The sequence below is a fragment of the Anser anser genome (genome assembly GCF_964211835.1).
Source record: "Anser anser genome assembly, chromosome: 2".
Lineage (NCBI taxonomy): Eukaryota > Metazoa > Chordata > Aves > Anseriformes > Anatidae > Anser > Anser anser.
Genome location: NC_139721.1, coordinates 107,724,260 through 107,751,211, shown reverse-complemented (window position 1 = coordinate 107,751,211; position 26,952 = coordinate 107,724,260). Strand labels below are relative to the sequence as shown.

Genomic DNA, 26,952 nt, shown 5'->3' with positions numbered 1-26,952 from the left:
CTACATGCATCAAACATGCAAGGAAAAGACAGACTTCAAGACTGGAATATACTACAGGCTACCCTCTTGCTAGTCATACAGCTTCCCAGAACTGTATACATTATATTTGAAATTATTTCTGTAATGGAATAAATCAAAATTACATTCAATTTGGACAGAAAAGGTGTGAACTTTTTCCTACTTCTTTCACTGGGTCTCCTACAAAAGAAAATAAATACTAGAATGTGACTCCAAAAAAAAAAATCACATCAACTCAGATTGCTTGGACAACTCTGCTCCATGTCCCAACTTTTTTTTTTCTTAAAATGAAAAATAATAGCTTTTTCTTTTAATATAAACTTCTCCAACTGATTTTAGCACATAAATAAAAGCTGAAACTCAGAAGAAACTATATAACATAAACCTTAAATAGACTATAATACAGAAAAAGCATTATATAAACTTTTAATGAACTATTATTACATAAGCTTTTGTTTATATAACGAAAATTTTCTACCTTGTTTGTCCACATTCACATGTCTTTGTCACAAAGGCTGGGCATGAAGGACAAGGTCCTGGATGGCACAGGCTTAAAAATAAGTCATAAAAAGCAAACAGAATTGCACAATTAACTCAAACTTCATGACACTCCTACAGAAATAAACCACAGTGACCCAAAAATACAGACTTTTTTTTTATGGAGCAGTACATTCTGAAAACATCATACATGAAGCCTTTACTCCTGCAGGACATTAAAGCACTTTAACTCATGTAAAAATAATCGAGATGGCTACAGTTGTAAAAGTCTCAAACACTTTAATACAATGATGTTGAAGGAAAAGCTTCATATTCCTGTCAAATTAATAGTAATGTTGCTACTTATATATTTAGCATTTTACACTTCAGCAACAGGCATGCATCAATTCAACTGTGTTCATTCCTCAAACATTACATGCCCAAACCATTAACGCGTTTTCTTTCTTCACTGATCAACAATTAAACCAAAACTTTTCTATGAAGTTTCTTCTTTTCCTTGGTGGCTTTATCTTTCAACTCAGTAAGAAATGCACATGCCATTAGGTTCAACATTTCTAACTCTGCCAATAAGAGCTGCTGTTCCCCTCGTATAAGGTAATGGTTTATTACCTACATGGGAGATGCAGAAAGTCTGCCTCAGTTTTCTTTCTAATCAGCAACTGCAATTTCCTGTGTGTCACAAATGCCAGTCCTCTACTTGAATAGCAGATCTCCCCTCCTACATCAAGAAACACTAGATGGTCCCCCCACACATTTAAGGGCTCTATAAGGCACAGACAAGCCTAGGTTTGTAAAATTATACTTAGCTAATTTGTCTGTGCTTTTCCCTAGCCAGCTCCCAGTCCCCTTCTTTTGCAAATACAGCAACTTGCATGCAGAGCAGTTCTTATAAACCAGAACTGGCCAGTCCAGATGTCCTATTTTAAAACACAAAAAAGTCACCCCAAAAGAGAAAAAAAAAACAAAAGCCAAACAAAAACACTGAAAAAAACATCAGCAGACTACCCAATTACAGCACAATTACCAAATTCCCCAAGTACAGTCACTATGCAAGGACAAAACAGTACATCTCTTGTCATAGTCAAGAGCAATATAACTGAGTCATATCAGAAGTTCATCAACAGTGATCTGTCTTTATTCTTATCTGTAATAAGAGACTGCAGCTTTATAGCAAGCCTCCTTCTGACCTACTGTCAGGAAAGTACCACATAGTTAATTTCCATGTCTACAAGTTTTGCTAATGTGCATTTCTGAGGTAGTTTTAAATGAGACTGTGTCATTTTATTACTACAAACAGAACTCTAGTAATGCCAAAACCAGTCATTTGAAACCAAACTTCTGACTTTAAAAATAAGTATTCTTTATGGATCCCTGTAGACGTATGCAGTCACACACTACTTCTCTAACAAGTAGCTCTGGTATTAGGTTTATGCAGAAGCTACAGACTACAGAACTTACTTAACCAATACTTAAGAGTTAAGAGAGATTCAAAATTCATTTAACCCTTTTACACAGGTACACAGAGAAATTGCAGAAAATTTTCTTTAGATGATAAAGACTGATGATACCTCAGTGTTTTAGTGTGTTTTAAGGGACAGAGCCAAAAAAAAACCAAAACACAAACAACTGTGTTACAAAATAAACAGAAAACAAAAAAAAAAACAGATGCCAAAGACCTCAGTATTAAGTTCTGTTCAGTGCATTCATAGTCTTATTTTTACTGAACCTTGATTCTCTGTCTTCAGCACAGATGATTTCTTTCACAAGCTATTGCAGTTATATGCTATTCTAGAGAACTGGCATACCATAAAGGTTGTGATGATAAATGCAGCTAGACATAAGAAAAATTAAACTTATATCTGCCTGACAGTAGAAGTATTAGATTTGACAACAGAGCCCCAAAAGACTTTCTGCAACTGTTGTGAAGAAGACTACAGCACCAAAGACCTACGAAGGAAAACCAGACATCTAGGCTTAAACCAGTACAGAGAACAGAGAGAAAGTTTCAGTTACTGCCTTTGTAAGATCTTTTTCAAATGCTCTCAAGGCTGTTGATAAGTCTGTCATTACAGACTTATCTTCATGTATGTCAGATGGAGACAGATACACTAAGAACAACACAATTTTTCTGACTAGTAAACGTTTGTATATTGAAAAAGCTGGCCTCATGCTGTTAATCTTGTGGATACAATATTACAACCACACTGCTAAAAAAGACCTAAGGAAAACATCCAAAACTGAAAATAAAATTGGTCTTTACCTCTCTTCAGGGAGTTATACAAATAAATGTTAACAAAAACAATCCAAGTTACATATACTGATTGAGATCTCCATAAGGATTTTGTTTCATTAGGCTGGTGGTTTGAACAAACAGATAAAGGCATTACATATAATGCCTTCTAAACCTCAACAGTTTACAAGCCAAAAAAAAAAAAAAAAGAAAAACAAAGAATAGAAGTGAGTGGACCTTCAGTCAAATCAAGAACCACTACTATTTAGATTAAGATATACAAGTTCCATTACAGGAAAAGAGGCACCTAAAATCTCTGGTGGAGACATTTAAATTACTTCTATTCACTATTTTCTTGACTTCAACAAAAGTTCGTGAAACCAAGTTATGTAGCTGGTTCAGCTCCTATAATAAGATTGAAATGTTGATACAACTGTTGCATCTGACCTCCTGTACATCCTCTGATATGAATTCACTTTACACAACCACATATAGCCTCCGTTTCTTTCAAGCTTCAGTTGAGCTATATACCAGATACACCTGTAGGCATATCCTACAGTCAAAAAGAATTCAAATACAGTCTTCAGAAGTTTTCTGAAGTTCAATAGTCACATGACATTTACTTACATGTTACAAAGATGTGGACAGTCCAAACTCTGTCTCTTCTTTCCACAAAGCTCCCCACAGCTATGCGGAATTTCATTTCTATTCCATTCGGGATTGTGTACCTTACCTAAAAAAAGGTCAAAGTCAAAAACATGTGTATTGACTTGAGTATAATATTCAGTTTGGGAGAAATATTAGATCAAAAAGAAAAAAATGTATTTCCAATACTGAGTAATCTTATTTGAAAAACAAAATAACATAGGATACTTCATGGGTTTTTTTTTAATCTCATTGCAGATATATACTTAACATCTTTAAAAGTAAATTCCACAGGAATATCAAGCTCTAGAAGATTCTTTCCTTCTATACTCTCAGCAGGCACTTAGGTAGTTGTTATTTGACATCAAACTAAACTAACAAAACACAAGAAAGTGAAAAGGTCCCTTTAGTTGATCGGACTGCATAGTAGGTAAGAAAATTAAAAGGTGCAACCCCCTTGCTGCCTCAACACAGAAAAATAAGATACCATTCCCAATACGTAAGATCTAGCTAGTACAGAGATAGAGCATGGGGGCAGCACGAAATGACTGTGCAAATTATAAAAGTGACTTCCCTAAAAAGAAGCAGATTCTGCATAAACCTTAACTGTTGACATTTTCATGAATGCAGTAGGAAGTCTTGAACAAGAAGTGCTAAATCCTTTAGGTTATACTCATGGAATATATGAGGCTTTCAGGTAAGCACTGAAACTACATTTTAATTGATCTGACATATTCTTAGCAAATCTTGTAGCTCTAAGAGCATGAGATGATTGTCCTGGTTAAAGTTAATTACCACACTTCATCACAAAGGCAAACCTAATTTGGCTGTCTGCAAGAGGAGCAACTGAACTAGTATTACAAATTAGAGCTGCAACAATTAAGAACACCAAGAAAACGTATTTTTAGTGACATGACTCTTTTAGTACACCTATACTGTAAGTAGCAAGTTAGAAAAGTATGAACACACAATATGGATGGCCTTTATTCACCAGGAAAATCCTGAAAATTGGAAGATTCTGAAGAAAAATAAGCCAGCAATTTCCCCCATGCAATAGAGAGGAAAAAAAATTAAAGCCACCAACAACAACAAAAAAACACAAGGCTTGACCACACTCAACAGAAATCCAGTATTCTGCAACAAATACAAGACAGACTTGCATAAGCAGCTGGTTAAGTCCAAATGCCCTATCTATCATCAATGTAAAATTATCTACAGATTAAAGGTTTATGTTCCAACATGGTGCTCTGCTAATATTGACCCTGTGGACAACCTGAGGTTCATACTGTAGATCTCTCAAAATTATGTAACAGTCTAGAGACAAATCAACTTAGCCTAGCCAGAATCTTTCTTATTTAACAGATGGATGACCTGTCTTAAAGGTAAAACTTTCATCTGGAATCAAAACAGTCATTCTACCTGAGTTATTAACCCTGTACTAACAGTGTTTCACACATTTCAAATGACTGTCATAATAAGAACTCTAAATGTCTTAACCTGAAATTGCATTGTTCTTAATTGACTCACTCAACTATTTAGATAAAGTGAATCTCAGGTAAAATTGTTACCTATTACAGTGTAAATTTAGTTTCTTTAAGATAAGTTCATTGACTGGCTCTATTCCAAAATAAACTATTTGGTAGGAAGTGGGGTGAAAATTTCTAGTGCCACGTTTACTGAAGGAAGGGAAAGCTACATGAAATCAACACAAATTTCAGAAGGGTAAATCCGAAACAATCTATCTACATGTATGCAATTAAGTAACATCATTTATTTATCACTTCTTGTCACATACCCATGGCTTAGTGGATATTCCACTCAATTTCACCTACCTTTTTCATTAAACATGTACCTACATAAAAGTCTGAATAGTCCTAATACTCTTTTCTATTTAACCTGTATGTGTCCCTGATAAACGTAAGTAACAAAACTGCTACATTCATACAGTCACTCTTGTTTTCTTACAGTAACATCAGTTGTATGCTTGAGTTATATATTATCTGGGTGTATCCTGGCCACAAAAGCAGACATAAAAGATACAGGTTATTTCAATCCTCCTACAGAAGGAAAGCTTTTATGATAGAAGCCCAATTCTAGTATTTTTATATAACTACATAAAAGCATATATAAATTATGATTTGTTTTGATGTTTTAAGCAACATACAGGGGTGTGATTTTCTGTGCAGCAGCCTTCCAAAATCAGTAGTTTTAAACAAGGTTAAATTTCAAGGACGTAGGCAAAGGTGCAACAAAACAGAATTAAAAAAAAAAAAAAAGAATCAAAAGGACAGAACTGTTTTTCTTTGTGAAAGCCATCAAGAAACTCACCACAGAAACAAGTGTAAGTTCTAGGAACTTGTGTAGAAGCATTCTGACAAGCCGGACATCTCCAACCACTATTACCATCTGTAGATAAAAAATTAAAGATAAAAGTGACTTGGAGTAATTACAGGAGCTAATTGGTGAGCCTAGAATAAGTACAGGAAAACAATAGGAAACTATATGAGAGTAAGCAGTGAGAAAGCAGGTTAACAAAAAGGAAGTTTTTACAGTATCAACATAAACACAGCAGTGGTACTTCATCTGACCTGACAGACTCATACTTTATATAGAAGCAAGAACAATTTTTTTTTTAAATTGTACTTCTGTTATCATGTTCCCTGTTATAAGACAACAATCTACTTCACAGAATATTGACAGTCTTCACCATATCTGAAGATTTGAGAAAAAAAGTGTTAAAATGTGGGAAATGGGCAAGAAAAATAAAACCACCCACAGACTTAAGCAACACCTGTACTTTCTTTTCATCGTTGTCTCATGTTATGATTTTACATGTATTGCAGAAGACCAGTTACATATCACTTCATGCCCTGAATAAATTAGTGCTCTATAAATGAGAATAATATATTTTATTTAAATGGTGACTACACCTAGCTATTGACATGGACTCTATTCTTTAAGCTGGTATTTTATTAAATAATAGTTTTCTTGCTTCTTTTTTTCAGGAAGGTGTTGGTTGGTAGCAATGGAAGGACTTCAGTGTAAGGAAGACAACATTCATGAAGATGTTGACTGCAGTGTAAGGAAAGCAACATTATGACGATGTTTTCCAAATTCAGTACCTATCTGGCTAGGAACAAATAATCATTTAGGTTGGAAAAGACATTCAAGATCATCGAGTCCAACCACCAACCTGACATAATGAGTACCATCACTAAACCATGTCCTGTGATGACATTTGTGAAAGCGTTATTGGACACAAATTGGTTATATCAATATAAGCCGATTAGCCCTCACTGTTTCTCTTAACCAATCAATTTAGATGGTGTATGAATATATGCTCATGTTCATGCTCAAGACCAACTTCCATTTCCTTACCAAGATTTATTTGAGTGCTGTAAACTTGTAAGCACCTTATGTGGCTGCTCCCAAAGCCAGTATACTAACCCCCAAGGGATTCCCTATAGTATTATTTTGTACAGCATACTAAGCCATTACATTACAATGCAATTCCTTTCAATCCTTTTTAAAAGCAGACAACTAATGCTTGGAGTACTGCTTCTGTTGGACTTCTAAGTCAAGCACAGATGAGAGAACATGAGATTTCTTGGTGTGTAAAAATGCAGACAGAACTTTGCATCTTGATGCAATGATTTCATTGAATGATCTTGTATTTACGTATCCAAAAACAGAAATCAGTTTTAGCCACAATACTGGAAAGTATCAAAACAGTTAAGAGGATTATATGAAGTACCCAAAGAACCCTGAAAAACACATTTCTGACTTAATATATTTTTAGGCTTACTTGTTACCTTAAATTAGACACCATTTAGAACTAATTTTCCAACACAGAAAACAAAAATTTTTACTATTACATATATTTGAGAGAAAATGTACATACGAGAGAAAATATCTACCTTCTGCTTGAGAAGCCGGTGATCTTGCCCATTTTTTAATGCAGTTCAGGTGGAATACATGGTAACAATTTTGGCAGCTCCACACAGGGGCTACTATTCGGACTACCTCACAACATACCATACACTCATACTTCTCTGTGGTCAGCTGCTCAATCAAGGACCCTGCAAATAAAATATATTACTTACATGCAAAACATCAACTAGCTAAGAAAAAATAAATCCAAGATTTCATGTAAATTTTAACAGAACTTCTTTTTCCTGTGTGGCTGTGAACAAGGTATTATTAGCTTGCCCCTGGAAAACACTCGGTACACATTTCTCTTGTTTCAGAGCAGGGAAAGGGAGTATGAGACTTGCACAGAAGTGGCAACAATAATTTCTGTTGACAAACAACAATCATTGTGATCTTACAAAAGAGTTAATGGTTCTTAGCCTGCAAGTTTGAGGTTTTACACATTTTATATGAAATCATAAAAGTTTACCTATATATCATTTACATATATATCATATAAAGTTTACAACAAAAACCTTGAAACTTATCAACTGTAGGAGTCTCATTCAAAACTAAATTTCATTCCCATCATTATTTCTGGAAGACCACAAAACAAATATTAACAGTGCTGTACCTGCGTTATATAAACCAGACCCTCATAAATTTCTTTAGGAGTGGAATTACTGGGAAACAATAGCCAAAACATAGGGCCTTCTGAGCCAAATGAATGAATTTGAAAAAGGATCTTGAAAATAAAGCAAGAATTCTAAATGAAAGATGAAACAGCCTGAAAACAGAGTTAGATGCACAAATATAACAAAGGTGCCACATAACTTCAGTTCTGCCAGATTAACTCTCCCACCAAGTCGAAGATATCAAATACATCTCAGAAATACTATTTGACCACAGAATTTTAAAATCTCTTAATTACATAGCTTTCACATAGTTTTTACAAGGGAAGTTAGAACCCATAACAAATGACAAAAGAAAAATGACTACTAATTCAAAAATGTTCTGTACCACGCATGACTTTGAGAGCATGACTATAGATGTCTGGAAAGTTGAAAGTGTGTATTGGGATATGTGGCACGGCCTGGGTACCAGGGGGATGCAGGGATGGCCTCTGTGAAAAGAATGCAGAAACTGCCCCATGTTAAATAAGGGCCAGTTTCAGCCAGCTCCAAAGGGACCTGCCGCTGCCCAGAGATGACCCAATAAGCAATGCTGTTTATGCCTCTGTGAGAGCACTATTTAAGAGAGGGGAAAAAATGCTGCACAACAGCAGCTGGGAGAGCGAGGAGTGAGAAACAGCCTTGCAGGCGCCAAGGTCAGCGAAGAAGGAGAGGGAGGAGGTGCTCCAGGTGCTGCAGCAGCAGTTCCCCTGCAGCCTGTGGTAAGGACCACGGTGGTTGGATCAGGCTGTCCCCCTGCAGCCCACGGTGTACCACGGTGGAGCAGGCTTCCACACTGCAGCCCATGGAGAAAACCACAGTGGAGCAGGTGGGGCTGACCTGAAAGAGGCTGTGGCCTGTGGAGGACCCCCACTAGAGCAGACTCTGGGATGGACCTGTCTCCCACAGAGAAGAGCCCATGCAGGAGCAGGGGTCTGGGGGGAGCTGCTGCCTGTGGGGGACCCGTGCTGGAGCAGTTTGCACCTGGGGATGGACCCCGTGGTACGGAGCCATGTGGGAGCAGTTCTTGAAGAGCTGCTGCCTGTGGGCAGCCCCCGCAGGCTCAGTTCGGGAAGGACGGCATCCCGTGGGAGGGACCCCACGTGGAGCAGGGGCAGAGAGTGACTGAGAAGGAGCGGTGGAGACAAAATGCTACAGACTGACCACAGCCCCCATTCCCTGTTCCCCTGCGCTGCCCAGTGGGAAGATGTGAAAGAGGGTGGATGGGGTGGAAGGTGTTTTCGTTTTTTTTTGTTTGTTTCTCCCTGCTCTAGCTTGTTAGCAATAGGTAATAAATTTCTCTAATCTCCCTATGCTGAGTCGGTTTTGCCAGTGACAATAATTGTTGAGTGACTTCCCTGTCTTCATTTCAACCCTTCAGACCTTTTCATCGTATTTTTCCCCCTTTCCCTTTGAGGAGGGGGAAGTGAGAGGGCGGTTGTGGTGGAGCTCAGCTGCCCGGCTGGGTAAAACCACCACAAAGTGTTCACAATATTTACCCTCCTTAATATGATACAAGCACTTCTGAGCATCTTTTCTAGCCATCCTGCATCAAGCACCACAAGATTTAGAATTAACTGTCATATCTGCTTTCAGTACCCTATGAATTTTACCTGCTGACAAGAAAACAACCAAAATGAAAACTTATTTTCTTACTCTTCTCCAGGAGACTAAAGCTATATTGCTCTCAGAAAGGATGGTTGTCCCATAACAGTTAAAAAGATTCGGTCCCCCTGAAAATAGTGGCAGATACTGTTTCCAAAACAGCTCCCAACTAAAGCATGAAAAGAAGTATTGCCAATGTGGCAGGGGAAAGATCCTTACGTTCCCTGTAAAAGATCACTACCTCTTTTTCTGGTTATTGCATATGATGCTCTTCACTTAAGGACAATATTTGGAGAAAAATTGACTACCTTTAATTTTATGATTCAAGTAGAACATCAAATTTCATGCTTCTGAGTTTTTTAAAGCTAGAAAAAGCATCAAGGAAATTCTTGATCCCTGAGCATCTCGCAAGGGAACAAAGCTTCTTACTGGAGCTATCTTATGCTTCCTGATTATGCTACTACTTTCTAAGCTCTGAAGAAGAAAAATCTTCACACAATTCCACAGCACAATCAAGGTAATGAGAATTAGTCTACCAATCTCCCATGTAAGAATAAGAACTTGCTATCCAGGTTAAACAATTTCTGGAGAAACAGAAACCGGTACTGTGGCATTGAAGAAATTCAGATTTCCATTGCATATTTTAAGTGCCTAACTGTATGAGTTGCCACAAAATTCACTCAGGCAGTGAAAACTTAAGGGTGTGCTTTTCACCAACAACTGCACATGGTTCTACTCCCAACTTCCAAAACCAGTATCTAGATACATTTTACATTTCTAATTACCTTTTGGTACTACTGTTGTAAAAAAAATATGAAAATAATCCAGTTAGGAACAGAATGCAATTCTTCTAGCAGGGATTTGTTCTCCTCTTACATAAAACATAAGAAAACTTCCTCCACAAAAATGAATTATCCCTCTCAAGATCAAATGTTCAGAACACCCACAACATATGTTTTAACACAATGCCTGATTAGGCCATCATTTGCAGTTTAGTAGAGTTTAGTAGTAGAACAAACTTTTAAAAAAAAAATGTTCTCTCTAGTAAACTTACGGGACATCTGCCCACCAGAAACCATGAGTTTACCTTTAGTTCTACCTGTGGAAACTGATACTGGCCTGATGTGAAATAATAAGCATCTTCAGCTAGTCAAGTGTGAAGGCAGTTTAAATTATTTAAGATCATATATTTCATACCATAGTACACAACAGTCTAGAATGCTTACCTGTATGAGTTTCCTTGTTTTTTGGTATATCACTTTGCTTCTTCCAGTACTGGGTCCAGCTGAAATGAAGGGAAGATACCTGATCCCCCTTTAGCAGGAACTTTCTTCCATTACATCTGACAGAGTCAGACAATTCATGCTTGCTCTCACTGGTCAAGTTTTCATCATTTTTGCAAACAGAGAGTTCTTTCTTCCTCTCATTTTTATCTTTTGGAGTATATGCATGTGAAGACTTCTTACCTACTTTTGTATTTTTACTACGATGAGAATCATGTCTTCTCTGACACTCTTTTTCCACTGGGGGTTTATTCCACACAGGCTTCCGGGGATATCTTTTGTTTACATAATTGTAGCCTTTCTGCTCATCCCCACTACCATTCGGTGCCTCGCAGAATGCCTTTCCAACAGATGATTCTGAAGAGTCAGACTGACTCAAATCCAAAGATGGAACATTTTCAAACAGCTCTACTTTCTGTTTAGAGTTTATTCTCTTTTCTCGCTCATGTACTTGCCTTCCCTTCTCCCTGAAACCTCTTCCAGATGCATGCATCAAGTGCGTTTTCTTTGGCTTTGCTCCTCTGCTATCTGCATTAGGTACATCCCTGTCACTCTCTGAAGAGAGAAGGTCATTATATCCTCTAGGAGGTGCTCTTCTTCCATGTACCATTGCAGCATCTGAAGTTCCTGGACTTGCAGCAGTATCAGTAGTACTTTGTCTTACCTTATTTCTAGCACATGTGCTATCATTTCTTGATCTGTGCCACCTCTGGCTTTGAAAGTAGCGATTTTTTGAACTTTTAGTGGTACCAAAATATTGGTGAAAGTCTTGAGAATTCCCATACTGACTTTCAGGATTAAGAACACCACAATGCTTTGTGGAAGAGTTTTCAAAATCCGTAGCTCTTTCAGACAGACCAGAAAATGGTAAACTATTTCTACTCTGATTACTGTTAGATTCTTTCCTATCTTTATTTACCCAGTTTACATCTGTAGATTGTCTTTCTCCTGAAAGGGAATCAGGGGCATCAGGACTGAGATTCAGTGCACCTAAAAAGCAAAAAGACAAAAAATAAACACGTCTTTAAAAAAAAAAAAAAGGTATACAGGCAAAGGCCTAAAAGTTTAATCAATTGCAAGCTAGACAGAACAACTAAAAATCAGTTTCTAGAAACTCAGGTTGAATCATACAGCATCTTGACTTCTTTAGACAAAGACTGTGATGGCCTAGAGTTAAGAACACAAAAAAAGCCTAAGATTTAGAAAAAACAAACACTTGAAGCATCACTGCATGTATAAACATGGTATACAGTGTGATAATCAGTGTTTAACATGGGCCTAAGTTTCCCCTAAGACATTTGCATACATGCACAAACCTGAAGGAAAAGAGGTCCTTTGCATACAGTTTGAGATTTTAATACGACACAGAACTTTGAATATAAATAATATTCCATCATCTAAAGAGCAGCAATAGTCAATGCTTGCATGAACTCTGATTTCACTGTTTTATACACAGGTGCATTAAGTGGCAGAGGGACTACACATGGGTAGCCTGTTTTTCTATTATGATGTAATCAAAACGAACCATGCTTCTCCTGTAGAGGTCTCTTCCTGTCATTTCTATGACTGAAGTGATAAGAAAGAGGTGCATGTTAGAAACCCCATCTAGCTCAATTCTGAAACTTATTCTCAACAAAAAAGCCCTGGAGTGAAGCGGGACCAAATGAAAGATGGTTAATACTCAAGGATCGGCTCCTCCAGACTCAAGCATGGTCCATCCCAACGAGCAGGAGGTCAGGCAGAAGTGGCCAAACTCACAAAAAGGAAGTGTACAGGGGATGGAAGCAAGGACAGGTAACCTTGGGAGAAATGCAGAGAAATCATTAGAGCATCCAGGAATGAAGTTAGGAAACCTGAAGTCCAAATGGAATTGAGTTTGGTCAGGAATGTCAAAGACAACAAGAAGGGCTTCTGTAAGCACAGAGGTGACAAAAGGAAGACTAGGGAAAATGTGGGCCCACTGCTGAACAACAAGAGGAACATCATTACACAGAACAGGGAAAAGGCTGAAGTACTGAATGCCTTCTTTGTCTTGGTCTTTCCTAGAAAGACTGGCTTTCTGGAATCCAGGCTCCTGGAGACCAGGGGGAAAGACTGCAGCAAGGAACATGTATCCTTAGGGGAAGAAGATCAGGTCAGAGCATACTTAAGCAAACTGGACATACATGCTTCCATGGTTCCTGATGGGATGCACCCACAAGCTCTGATGGACCTGATAATCACTGTAAGGCCACTCAAAAATCCTTGGTAACTCAGAAGTGCCTGAAGACTGGAGGAAAGCACATGCCCCTCCTACCTCTAAGGAGGAAGACACAGAGAACTATAGGCCAGTAAACCTCACCTAAGTTCTGGGGAAGGAACAGCTGATCATGGACTTTCCAGGCACATGAAGGACAAGAAAATCATGACGAAGAGTCACCATGAATTCATCAAGGGGAAGTCATGCTTGATCAACCTGATAAGCTTCACTGATGGCCAGATGGATGAGGGGAGAGCAGTGACTATTGTCTACCTGGACTGCAGTAAGGCCTTTGACACTGTCCCCAGTAAGATCCTTACAGACAAGCTGTTGATGTTTGGGCTAGATGGACAGGCAGTGAGGTGGGTTGAAAACTGGCTGAATGGACAGGCCCACAGGGTGGTGACCAGAGTCACAAAGTCTAGTTGGAGCACAGTAACTAGCAGTATACCTCATTACGGGCTCCAGTTGTGTTTAACATCTTCATTAATGACCTGGATGATGGGGCAGAGCGTACCCCCAGCAAGTTTGTAGATGACACAAACAGAGGGTCATGCTGCCATCCAGGGGACCTTGACAAGCTGGAGAAATGGGCTGGCAGGAACCTCATGAAGTTCAACAAGGGGAAGTTCAAAGTTCTGCACCTGGGGAAGAACCACCCATGGACCATTTTGGGGTCACCCACCTAGAAAGCAGCTTTGCAGAAAGGGACCTGGGAGGTCATGGTGGACACCAATTTGTATGTGATTCAGCAATGTGCCCTTGTGGCTAAGAAGGCTAACAGTATTTTGGGCTGCATTAGGGAAAGTACTGCCAGCAGGTTGACAGAGGTGATCCTTCCCCTCTACGAAGCACTGATGAGGCCACACCTGGAGTACTGCGTCCAGTTCTGGGCTCCTCAGGAACAGAGACACACTGGCATACCAGAGAGAGCCCAACAAAGGGCCATGAAAATGATGAACGGACTGGAGCATCTCTCCTCTGAAGGAAGGCTAAGAGAGTTGGGACTGTTCAGCCTAGAGACAAGGAGGTTCAGGAGGGATCTTATCCAAGTATATAAATCCCTGAAGGCGAGGGGGTAATAACAAGGACAGAGCCAAGCTCTTTTTAGTGGTGCACAGTGAAAGGACAAGAGGCAACAGGTCCTAAACTGAGACACAAGAGCTTCCCTCTGAACATTAGCAAACACGCCTTCACTGTGTGGGTGCTTTTTGAAAGCACCTTCCAAATAATATGCAAGTTTGAAGAAACAGATGGAAAACCATGAACCAGATATTAAAAAACACCTCAATAATATTAATAATTAAGACTTCTTTTTAAAATCATCCATGAATAGGATTCCTATTCTTACTGCCAGCTTTTACATTGTAAAAAAAAAACATACAGCGAAGTGGTAAATTCTACTAACTAAATTGATTACTGTCCACCAAGACAAGAGACAGCAGAATACATACAAAAACACAATAAACAGTAGCTAACTGTGGCTTAGATTTCCGCTGACAGTTACATGTAAATACATAAACCTCCCAAGAGAAAGGAAACATCTACAGCTAGATTCCAGCCTGTATTTCTATGAAATAATCAAGGAAGTTTCATATTCTCAGCAAGATAAATTGAATGAAGAGCCATTAAAGGAGGAGTTTTAATAATAATCTTGAGGCATCCAGCTCAAAATTTAGCAGTTAATCAGGTGATCACTAGTTATTACATGCTTTGTTTATATACTAGCTCCCAGGAGAAGGCCAGGTTCATTTCAGGGCAGACAGATGTCATCAGTTTCAAACTGAGGCCTACAGCGAAACTCCTTCACCAACACTCATGGAAGGGCGGGGGCCGATAACACAGGAGAGTGGAAGCTGGCAACAAGGCCCAGCAGGAGGAAGTCTTCCCCCAAAGCCTGAGGTGCTCTTACAGACCTGCTTCAGCCCTCTACAGACTGAAAAGGAAAGACCTGTTGCAGAGGGAGCAGAGCTGAGTAAAGAAGATCAATCTGCTACCTGAATAACAACCAGTGCAACTAAGAAAGGTGACAGGCGATGGTAATAGGTGACTCTTCTGAGAGGTACAGAGCAATCCATCTGATGACCTGACCCGCTCTTGAGAGAAGTCCCCTGCTCACCAGGGGCTTGTATCAGGGACTGCCAAGCTTTATACAGCCTAAGGACTATTACCCACTGCTGCTGTTTCACGTGGGCACCTGTGATGCAGCCAGAAGCAGTCCGAAGATAATCGAGAGGGATTACAGAGCCCTGGGAGCAGCAGTAAAGGACTCAGGAGCACAGGGAGTCCTTTCATCCGTGCTCCTGATCAAAGGCAAGGGGACTGAAAGGGACAGTTGGATCTGGCAAATTAACAGATGCTTACAGGACTGGTGCCACAGACAGGAGTTTGGCTACTTAAACAATGGGACCGGCTTTGAGAAACCTGGTCTGCTGGGGGCTGATGGGGTCCACCTGTCAGAGCATCTTTGAAGAGCATCTTTGGTCATAAGCTTGCCAAGCTGGTGAAGATGGCTTTAAACTAAAGTTGCTGGGGAGGGGAACCTCAATTCATTCTGCTCCTCCCAGTTTGATGTTGGTGTCACCGATGCCCACCCAGAGCCTGGAGAAGGGTCACGGGTCAGCAGGGGAGCACCTGAAGAGCAGCACAAAGGAATTCCGGCCACTCCAGCAAGTCAGCTTCATTCAGGGGCCCAACTTAAATGCCTCTATGATAACGCAGTAGCACGGGGAATAAACAAGAGGAGTTACAGATGTACGCACACCTGCAGGGCTATGACCTCACTGAAATTACGGAAGTATGGTAGAACAGTTCCCATGACTGGAGTGTTGGAATAGAAGTATACAGGCTCTTTAGGAAGGACAGGCAGGGGACATGAGGAGGGGATGTCACCCTCTATGTAGACGAGCAGCTGGAACACATGGAGCCCTGCCTGGGGATGCACCCAAAACGATGCAGTTTAGGATCCTGAGGGCAGTGAGGAGGGAGCACAGCCAGCTCACTACCCTGGACCTCAGGAGAGCAGACTTTGGCCTCTTCATGGATCTACTTGGTACAGTACCATGGGACAACACCCTGGAGGGAAGAGGAGCCCAAGAAAGCTGGTTATTATTCAAGCTAATGCACATGGAAAATAAGGAGGTGATTGGTGACAGCCAACAAATCTGGTGGCCTTCTGTGACAGGGTTACAGCATTGGTAGACAAGGGAAGAGCAACTGATGTCATGTAGCTGGACTTGTGCAAAGTATTTGACGCTGTCACACACAGTATCCCCATCTGGACTGGAGAGACATGGATTTGATAAGTAGACCACGTGATCGATAAGGAATTGGCTGGATGGTTGCACTCAAAATGTCGTGGTCAACAGCTCAATGTCCAAGCGGAGATCAGTGGCGAGTGGTGTTCCTCAGGGGTCGGTACTGGGACCAGTGCTGTTTAACATCTTTGTCAGTGACATGGACAGAGGGATTGAGTGTACCCTCAGCAAGTTTGCCGAAGACACCAAGCTCTGTGGTGCAGTCAACAAGCTTTAAAGGGAAACAATCCACTGGATTGCAACAAATTCAGGTAGCTATCTTTTCAACGTTAGTAGAGTAAATTTTGTGAAGCCTTAGGCCACAGTAAGAGCTCCGTATCACCTGAACCTGGTATTCAGTGGTGGTTGAGGAACAGCGAGCAGCATCATGTGGGAGCCTGGGTGGTGCTGATGGGGAAGGGGGGGATGTGCCAACTAAGGATGGTGCCAGATGAGAGCCTGCCCTGGGAGATAGCTGAAGCCATCCTGCCCTGCAACAAAGAACTTCCAATCTGAAGGAACATAACATATATGCGTTGAGAACTGATTAGACTATAGTGAAGATTGTAAAGGTATGGAGGATTGTACGGGAGACAAAGATTGTACAGGTGTAAGAAGCCAGGGAAAGTTTTGAGTGGGGTCCCTCCTTGCAGGAGCGCAGCTCGAGCTGATATATGGGTATTATTAAGTTTTCACTGAATAAAATAAGACTTCACTCTTTGAGTGAATTTTGGATGCCAGAGGAAAATCATTCTAGTACGGGAAACAACAGGTTCCCCTAACATGCTGGAGAGAACAGATGCCATCCAGAGGGACCTAGACAGGCTTGACAGGTGAGCCCATGTGAACCTCCTGCAATTCAACAAGGTCAAGTGCAAGGGCCTGCACCTGGGTTAGAGCAACCCCAAACGCAAATACAAGCTGGATGGAGAATAAATTGAGAGCAGACCTGAGAAGGATTTCAGGCTGTTGGTGATGAGGAGCTCAACACGAACCAGCAATGTGCACTTGCAGCCCAGAAAGCCAACCGCATCCTGGGCTGCATCAAAAGAAGCGTGGCCAGCAGGTCGAGGGAGGCAATTCTCCTTTTCTACTCTGTTCTTGGGAGACCCCACCTAGAGTACTGCATTCATCTCTGGGGCCCCCAACACAAGAAAGACATGGACCTATCAGAGCAAGTCCAGAGGAGGGCCACAAAGATGATCAATGGGCTGGAGCACCTCCAATATAAAGACAGGCTGAAGGAGTTGGGCTTGTTCAGCCTGGAGAAGAGATGGCGCCGAGGAGACCTTACAGCAGTCTTCCAGTACTTAAAGGGGGCCTACAGAAAAGCCAGAGAGGGACTCTTTGACAGGGAGTGTAGTTATAGGACAAAGAATAACGGCTTTGAACTAAAGCAGGTCAGATTTTGATTAGATTTTAGAAATAAATTCTTTACTCAGAGGGTGGTGAGGCACTGGAACAGGTTGCACAGAGAACCTGTTGATGCCCCATCCCTGGAAGTATTTAAGGCCAGGCTGGATGGGGCTGTGAGCAACCTGGTCTAGTGGGAGGTGTCCCTGTCTATGGCGGGGGGGTTATAACCAGATGATCTTTCAGGTCTCTTCTGACCCAAACCATTTTATGATTCTGTGACTCAAAGCAATTCAAATTCTGAAAGGTTATTTCTGAAGATAAATAACAGTACAGTGTGTACAGTCTATTTGTGCCAACACCGCATATATCCAGATACAAAATAGTCCAATCAGCTGAACACAAAGCACACACAACAAGGAAGACACTCTCTGCAGATCTTATAGTACCTGTATTACACTGTACCAGAAAAAAAAAAAAGGTACATTATGGAAATCTGAACCTTTTTGATAGCTTTGGAAGCATTAAACATCTTCCTCACAGAACAGGCTCAATCTTTTCTGTCTTCTCTGGGCATTTTATATAACTGTATTCAACTACATTATGCTATAATTTTCACAGACAACACAGATTTGCAAAAGACTGGATCTATTTCTCAACAGGAATGACATTGTTTCAAGCTTAAAGAACCATGCAGTGGGACCCACTTTCATGCAAAACAAAATGCCCATCCAAAACTTACTGTTTATTCCAACTGTGACAGCTCATCTAATAAAAGATGTGTTCCCTTCCCACAACTCTTTCCAGAAATTAAAGAAAGAATGACACACAAAAGCATCACTATCATAGAATCACTGAATGGTTGAGTTTGGAAAGGAACTCTTCAGATCATCTATAGCCCAAACACCCTGCTTGAGCTGTGTCCAGTCAGGTTCGAAACATCTCTACGGCCAGAGACTCCACAACCTCTCTGCAACCTGTTCTAGACCACCCTCATGATAAAAAGACTTCTTGTGTTCAGACAGAATTTCATGTACTTTAACATTTACTTTTCACTCAATACCACTGAGAAGAGCCTGGATCCATATTCTTTACTCACTCTCCCCCGAGCCTTCTCTTCTCCAGGCCACACAGTCCCAGCTCTCTCAGCCTCTCCCCTTATGAGGGATGCTCCCACACCTTAATCATCTTCATAGCCCTTTGCTGGACTTTATCCACTAACGGAAATCTTCCTTGTACTGGGGAGCCCAAAATTGGACACAGTACTCCAGATGCAGCTTCACCAGTGCTGACTGCAGAGGAAGGATCTCCTCCCTTGACCATCTGGCAACATTCTTCTAAATGCAGTCTGCGTTACTGTTGGCCTTCTTTGGAAGAAGGTTTCATTTCTGGCTTATGGTCAACTTGTAATCCATGAAGGACCCCAAGGTCCCTCTCTGCAGAGCTGCCTGCCAGCCAGTTGGCCCCCAAAGCATATTAGTGCATATTACTATGCTCTTCTCTCTTTATGTTATTGTCCAAATTCAATGCAACTACATTTAGAACAAAATATTAAGTTTTGGCTGGCCCACTTGAAGAAGACAGAGGAAAAATATATAAGTAGGGAGAAGAACTACAACTTCACCATAAGTAGCTTAAGTCTAAGGGAAGTATCTACTACAGAATGACTTTTGCATAACGACTAAATGCATTATGAGTTTTCACTTTCCTGTTCACCCTTACAGTATGCTTTATAGCATCTCCTTGATACCTTCATTTTAATGACTTGCTGTATGAGGAAACAGAACCCACTTGTCATCAAAAATGCAAAAAAGCAAAACTACATTTAACAGCAATTGCAGCAACTGATGGGGAAAAATCTGTAATGTCTATTAAATACAATTATAACCTTTCATTTGGGATGTCTCTTCTAGGTGCACAAGGCTGGAAACCGGAAAGGTATACCAACATGCTTAATCACTCCACAACTGTCTTGTTTATTATATTCTTCCCCTGGATCTCAATAACCATTCAGTATTATCAAAATATCCTGTTCAGGTTGCACATGTGCCATGACCTAAAACAGCCATTCTTTGACCTCAACTGCTTCCCCTGGTATAACCTGAGACCAGAAATATTTTTTACATTTAAGCTCTCAAAATCAGGCTGTCTATAAAGTTCTGCAGTGGGTTTACATGGCAAGGTTTTGGTAGCAGGGGGCTATAGCGGTGGCTTCTGTGAGAACAATCTAGAAGCTGCCCCATGTTAGATAATGGACCCGGCGCTGGTCAGAGCCGTACCAATAAGTGATGTTGTTTGCGCCTCTGTGAGAACATATTTAAGACAGGGAAAAAAAAATGCTGCAGAACAGCAGCTGGGAGAGAGCGAGGAGTGAGAAACAGCCTTGCAGGCGCCAAGGTCAGTGAAGAAGAAGGGGGAGGAGGTGCTCCAGGTGCTGGAGCAGAAGTCCCCTGCAGCCTGTGGTGAGGACCATGGTGAAGCAGGCTGTCCCCCTGCAGCCCATGGAGTACCACAGTGGAGCAGGGTTCCACGCTGCAGCCCGTGGAGGAGACCACGGTGGAGCAGGTGGACCTGCACTGAAGGAGGCTGCGGCCTGTGGGAGACCCCCGCCATAGCAGGCCCCGGGCCGGAGCTGCAGCCCGTGGAGAGGAGCCCACGCAGGAGCAGGGGTCTGGGGGGAGCTGCTGCCTGTGGGGGACCCGTGCTGGAGCAGTTTGCTCCTGGGGGATGGATGGACCCCGTGGTACGGAGCCGTGTGGGAGCAGTTCTTGAAGAGCTGCTGCCTGTGGGCAGCCCCCGCAGGCTCAGTTCGGGAAGGACGGCATCCCGTGGGAGGGACCCCACGTGGAGCAGGGGCAGAGAGTGACCGTGAAGGAGCAGCAGAGACCAAGTGCTACACACTGACTGCAGCCCACACTCCCCTGCGCTGCTCGGGGGGAGGAGGTGGAAGAGGGTGGATGGGGGGTAGGCATTTTTGGTTTCTTTCGTCTCTCACTTTTCTGGCTTGTTAGTTATAGGCATTAAATCATACTATCTCCCTACTCTGAGTCTGTTTTGCCCGTCACGATAATTGCCATCTCCCTGTCCTTATCTCAACCCTTGAGGCCTTTTCATCGTATTTTCTTCCCCTTTCCCTTTGAGGAGGGGGAGTGAGAGAGCAGCAGAGATGGAGCTTGGCTGCCTACCTGAGTAAAACCACCACAATTTCCTAGACAAAAGCTATTTCACATCTTAATATCACACAAACACAAATCCAGAATTACCTAAGAGATGAGTCTCAATGACACAATACGTATTACCATGGCAAGGAACAAACTCCAGAACTTAATGCCATGTGACAATACCCGGGTTAGCTTATGTATTTTAAAGCAAATGTAGAAGCAGTGAACAGCCCAGACTAATTTACCATTTTTAGTAACACAGTTTAGTTCAATATAATTATTTAAGGCTCTTTATTCCAATGCATATGCACTGCAAAAAAGGTTTCAGCACCTGAGCTAACTCACAACCTGACAGCACAGAGATGAACAGACAAGCTGCCTGCAGTAGCTTCTTTTTACTAGTCTGAAACTATCAGACTACTCTGAACGTGTCACAGGCTATTCTACTTCCCACATCAAGGCCATCAAAAATGAACTCAAATGACTTTTCCCTCTTCACTCACTGCCTGGGTGCTAAGAAGAGAGGAGAAGATGGTATTAATGGTATAGGCTAATGATATCCTTAGTCTGAATTAAGTACAGATTCATATTTTCTTCTTTACCCTCTGCCATGAAAGTCCAGGACACTCTACCTGGCAGAAATTTAACAACCTTATTAACAATGAAAATAGTTAGGTCATCAAGTGAGCCCAAAGTTATACCGATTACCTGAAAAGTCTACCCAGACTGAAAGAAGAGGAATAGACACAATGAAAGCACTAAATATCATGAATGACTCAGGGCATGCATTATTTCTAGTTACGTGCCCAAGACACAACTCAGCAGGAGTTATTCTACAGCTAAGTGCCCAATAACACACTATAAGTCATTAAAGGTGAGGCTGGAATATGTCATGAAAGGTTGCTCCTCCTCCTTGTCAGCAACCACACACAGTGAAGTTAATTTGATCCTGCACCTTAAAAACCATCATGGGGGGGAAAAAATAACAAATGAACTTGTTTCTTCCACTTGTGGTGCTCAGTCCCATTCCAGGCTCAGTACCTAAGCTCCTCTTGGCTGGATGGCTCTTAGCGCGTGGGAGGACCGTGGGACGTTGGAGGGGGGTCAGGGAGCACTCAGTAACATGCACCTGAGATGTTCGCTCCCAAACCCCTACAAGACCCCATGAAATGCCTTAAATATCACAGCCCTACGAGCTCCTGTGTGACCGGGGCAGGTCACTCGGGGAAGGGGGAGACGTGGGCAGGCGAAGATGGCGGTGGTCAGAGAAGCAGTAAGTTTTCCAGGGACCAGACATCTCCATGACTTTTTTTATATCCTTTTCCCGTCACGTCGCTGAAACTCGCACCCTTTCCCCCCACCCGAAGCCCTCCTGGCGCGCCCTGCGGCACCGCCGGCTCCGCGAAGTTGCGGCGCGCGAGGGCGGCGGGTACAACAGGTGGTGCCGCAGCCACAACGGCCACAACGGCCCCGGCCCTGCCCTCGCCCTGAGGGGCTCCAGCCGCTGCCCCCTCCCCCGCTCCCAGCCTCCCTGACCGGCCCCCGGGCGCGGCGGCCGCACTCACCTGCGCCCAGCCTCGCTTCCGCCATGCCGCCGCTCCCCCCCCGCCCCCGCCCCGGGACCCCGCGTCCCGGCCGCCGCGCAGGCGCAGTGGCCCCTCCGAGCCCCTCCCCGCCGAGTGCGGCTCGGCGCGCGCAGGCGCAGCTGGGCTGCCCCAGCGAGGGAGGGAGCCGGGGCGGGGGGGGGTGGGGCCGGGGGCGCGAGGGCGGGCGTCAGCCCTCAGCTGGGGCCGCGGGGCCTGGGAGGGGAGGGGAGGGGAAGGGAAAGGGAAAGGGAAAGGGAAAGGGAAAGGGAAGGGAAGGGAAGGGAAGGGAAGGGAAGGGAAGGGAAGGGAAGGGAAGGGAAGGGAAGGGAAGGGGAAGGTAACAGTGACAAAGAAGTGTCAGCGCTGGCAGTAAGTTGGCCGCTCGCTTGGCAATAAATGTGCCATCCGTGTCTTTGCCATGCAGTGGGCTCACTGCACTGGTTGCCTTTCGGAGCCTCGGTTAACTTCAGCTTCTGCTGGGAAGCCCACACAAGGCTTCCCATAATGCAGTCAGTGCTGCAGACAAATCTTGTCATGCTCCAGCTACAAATACTCCACAGAACTGCATGCTTTGTCATAATGCGGCTCTCAGCACCAATGTTGAACCATTGTATGATTCACACTTCCCTGCAGAGGTTTAGTGCCATGGTTACAGTACATCTACAGAACAGTTCTATACTTTTGCCATTGCGGTGTAGCTCCAGAGTCCTTACAGAGCTGTCTTTTTAAACACTGCTGAGTAACTTCACAGTACCATAGCAACTGCAGCTCTGAAGAACAGCACCTCTGAGGAACATGACTGCACACAGGCTCTGCATTCTGCCCTCCACACCCTCATCGGTTCTCAGATCAAGGTTCAATTTGCAACACGGTTCTTCCCCTCCTAGTCGGTCAAGTTCATGGCTTGAAACACCTTAAAGAAACCATGGGCCTTTTGCAGAAACTCTAGCTGCTGAAATGCACGCCAGACTCCTGACACTGCTGCCAAGGAAGTTTGCAAACCAGTACAGCAACAGCCTTATGAATGTGCTATGTGCTTTGCCATGGATTATGAGTACATATGAAGTGCATTGCTGTATGTAAAATTTTTTCTCATCTGAGTTAGGAATACAAGTATGTGGTAGCAGCAGAGCTAATGCATCCTCTCACAGGTGATGCGTGGTTTTCCTGCTGCTGACAAGATATTTGCAGTAGTCCTCTGGTTCCCATATTCTTTGTCACTACTGTAGAGACATGACCATAACACTCACATAGAACTGCTACAGATTTGTAACATTTCTTTACATGAATACCACAGCACTACCACTCCAGTATCCACACTCTTTTTTGCTATCACCAAAAAAATGTAGTTGTCGTATGGAAAGCACTATAGGAATTTGCACCTATATGTGCTGCTGCAAAAATGCCAGTTATTGGGTCTATACAGAGTTGTTGTGGATGAAATTTTTACACAGGTTTGATTTAGCAGCAATTTAAGATTTATTAATACCTTTACGGTAAATCACAAACTAGATTGTATGATTTTTTTTTCCTTAGCAGCACTTAATCATCAGTTAATCATTAGCCTACTTAATGCAATAATTCAGTCATGTTTGCTAAAATCAGAATAGTGACGTAGTTAAAGATTCGTAAATGGCAAGGTTCGCACAAGACTTATGGCAAGGTATTGAGGATTTCTATACAGAAGGGTATTGGGGATTTATATGCTTGTCCATTTTCCCTTTATATCTGAACAGTTCTTTGTTGTTGTTGTTGTTTTCCCCTTTCTTCTCTAAAATTTGCATTGGGCCAGTTCCATCCACTCCTTATAGCCTAACATAATTGTCCAGCATTTCTGTGTAGGCATTTGATTTTATTCTCTTCTGTAGTTTGGCCAAAATAGTCTTTTTATCTTTTCCTCATCTTTTCTCCTTCAGTGCAGGGATAGGAGCAAGGATCTCCCCACTAAAGCTTACTCCCTCCCTTAAAACATATATATTTTTTTCTACTTCATCCTCCTTGAATATTTCTCTTCCCTTCCCTGCACCATTTACTACTCATTTCTTTTCTCAGTGGCTGCCTTTTTCCATCTGACCAGTATGACTGTCAGTCATAGGACATGCTGCTCCATGTGGTATGTAGAGCTGGGAGCTGAGAGTCAGCAAATTCCACAATACTCAAACAAGAAGAACAGAGCAGTTCCAATAACGCTTCAGGTTCAATAACAATTCAAGCAACAGTCCAGGTTGTCCAGCAAGCCTGTAGGGACAGGACAGCCCAAACCAGAAATCAAGACAGTGAGTGACAACGTAGGTACAAGCATACCTCCAACATAGGTCAGGCAGACACTAAAGGTGAGAGCGTGGATTTTAAAGCAGCTCAGGAGAGAAGGAATGGAGACAGCTTTTAAGGATTCTCAAGGCCTGATGGTTACTTTTATAAGTTAGTGTTGAACCCATAGAGCCAACTGATAAATATCGTGCACAAACCTGGTTCCTCCATCTCAAAAAGTTTAGAGAAAAATGGGGAAAGGTTCATGAAAGGGCAATAAGAAAGGGGATCAAAAGCATGCAATGACTTCTGTACAAAGAATGACTTACATAAACCTTCTGGAAAACAATTTGTTTAGGAGAGTGGGAGGTGGAATATGATAGAGGTCTGTAACTTGTAGAGGGAGGAATCAGATAAGGACCGACCCTACCATCCTTTGACAGCTGATAGCAAATAAAAGATTGTTTTCAGTACTGTAGGCCAAGTAGCATTGAATGAAAGTAAAATGTCAAGATAAAGCTGGACTTGACCTCACAAGTATGGTTGCTTTGATGGTCCAAAGAAGTTAGAAGATGAAAGAAAACACACTGGTGGGGCACTCACATGATATTAGCAATAGAATGGTCACTTTGGAAGATCTGAGTGTGCACCCACAATGTGCCACACAGAAAAGTTAGGGCCATGGGTGCATCGATATACCTTACTTTCCCTGAAGAACCTCACCTTAGCCAGTGTTATACTGATTTACGAAAAGGGCATGAGAGAAGACCCAGGAAACTACAGACCTGTTTGTCTAACTTCAGTACCTAGAAAAGTTATGGAGAAGATTACCCTGGGTGCTACTGAAAGGCAATTAAAGAACAAAGTTATTATCAGACACAGTCAGCATGGGTTCTTTGTTAGTGATTTGATATCCTTCTATGATAAGGTCATTTACATGGTAGATGAAGGGAAGGCAGCGGATGTAATCTTTCTGAATTTTAGTAAGGCCTTTGATACAGTCCCTCACAGTATCCTCTGGACAACTATCCAATTGTGACATAAAACAGGTTCACGCTACTCTGGGTAATGAACTGGCTGAATGGTAGAGCTCAAAGTTTGTAGTGAGTGGGGCTACATCTGGCTGGCAGCCAGTCACTAGCAGTGTTCCTCAGGGCTCAATTCTAGGGCCAGTTCTGTTAAGCATTTTTATCAGTGATCTGGATGCAGGAGTTGGATGCACCTTTAGCGTATTAGCTAATGATACTAAACTGGGAGATGCTTTTAACTCCCTGGAGGGACAAGAGGCCTTGCAGAGGGATCTGGATACACTGGAACATTGGACAATCAGCAACGGCTTTGACATTCAACAAAGGTAAATGTTGGGTGCTGCACCAGTGACTGAACTCTCACTCCTTTGTATGTCACATTCATGAGTGTTTGAAGAATAGTTTCTTTGTAAGACAACTGAAGAGATATGAACTGGACAGCTGGACTACAAGGGGAGTAAAAAAAAACACCTATCTGTCAAACGAAGCATTAATGGTGAACAGCTCATAGTATAGCTGGCAGCCTAAATAAACAGTATTTTTTTAGTGTCAACACTGGTGCTGACACTGTTTAATGTATTCACCCATGACCTGGAAAACGGAACAGAAAGACCTTGAGTAAGTTTGCATGACACAAAATTGTGCTCAGAGGCAGGCCTGTCATTCAGATTGGCTTTGGTAAGTTGGATGAATGGGCCATCTCTTCTCAGAGATGCACAGCTAAACAAGCAACAGACTCAAGCTGAAAGAACAAAAATTCTTTCTGGAGAGAAATAAAAAAAAAAATATTTACTGTTAGAACAGTGAAGCAAATAGACCAGACAGACTATAGATTCTCCATCCTTGGAAATTTTCAAAAAACAGTTTGGTAGGGCCTTGAATATCGAGCATGTAATTGAACACAGTTTGTGCAGATTGGACTACAAATGTCCAGAAGCCTCTTGCAAGCTTTTTTTTTTTCCCATGATACTATAATATTATTTATAATAATGTAATAATAATAATATCCTTGCCTGCTAATGTCTAAATTAAAAAGCTGTTTCAAGTCTGTCCTAAATGAGCTGTTTCCTTACCATTGTTGTACCCCAGGGCACTGGGGATAGGGATTTTCCTTAGGCAAGTAAAAGTGAAGTAACAACTCAATAGATTACACTTCCACCCAGAAGTTTGTCTCTTTAGT

The 26,952-nt window shown here is 42.2% G+C and overlaps 1 protein-coding gene across 2 annotated transcripts in view; it reads right to left on the bottom strand.

Annotated features, from left to right (window-relative positions):
- Positions 1–22,595, bottom strand: part of NFX1 (nuclear transcription factor, X-box binding 1) — a 61,706-nt gene extending 39,111 nt beyond the window's left edge. For both annotated transcript variants that reach the window (XM_083824362.1, XM_083824363.1), the window contains exons 1-6: positions 22,474–22,595; positions 10,803–11,849; positions 7,309–7,470; positions 5,720–5,797; positions 3,374–3,479; positions 497–568 (exon numbers count right to left, since the gene is read on the bottom strand). In XM_083824362.1, coding sequence (XP_083680488.1) covers positions 497–568; positions 3,374–3,479; positions 5,720–5,797; positions 7,309–7,470; positions 10,803–11,849; positions 22,474–22,498 — 1,490 coding nt within the window. In that variant the 5' untranslated portion in view covers positions 22,499–22,595. The remainder of the gene's footprint in view (positions 1–496; positions 569–3,373; positions 3,480–5,719; positions 5,798–7,308; positions 7,471–10,802; positions 11,850–22,473) is intronic.
- Between the last annotated feature and the right edge of the window lie 4,357 nt (positions 22,596–26,952).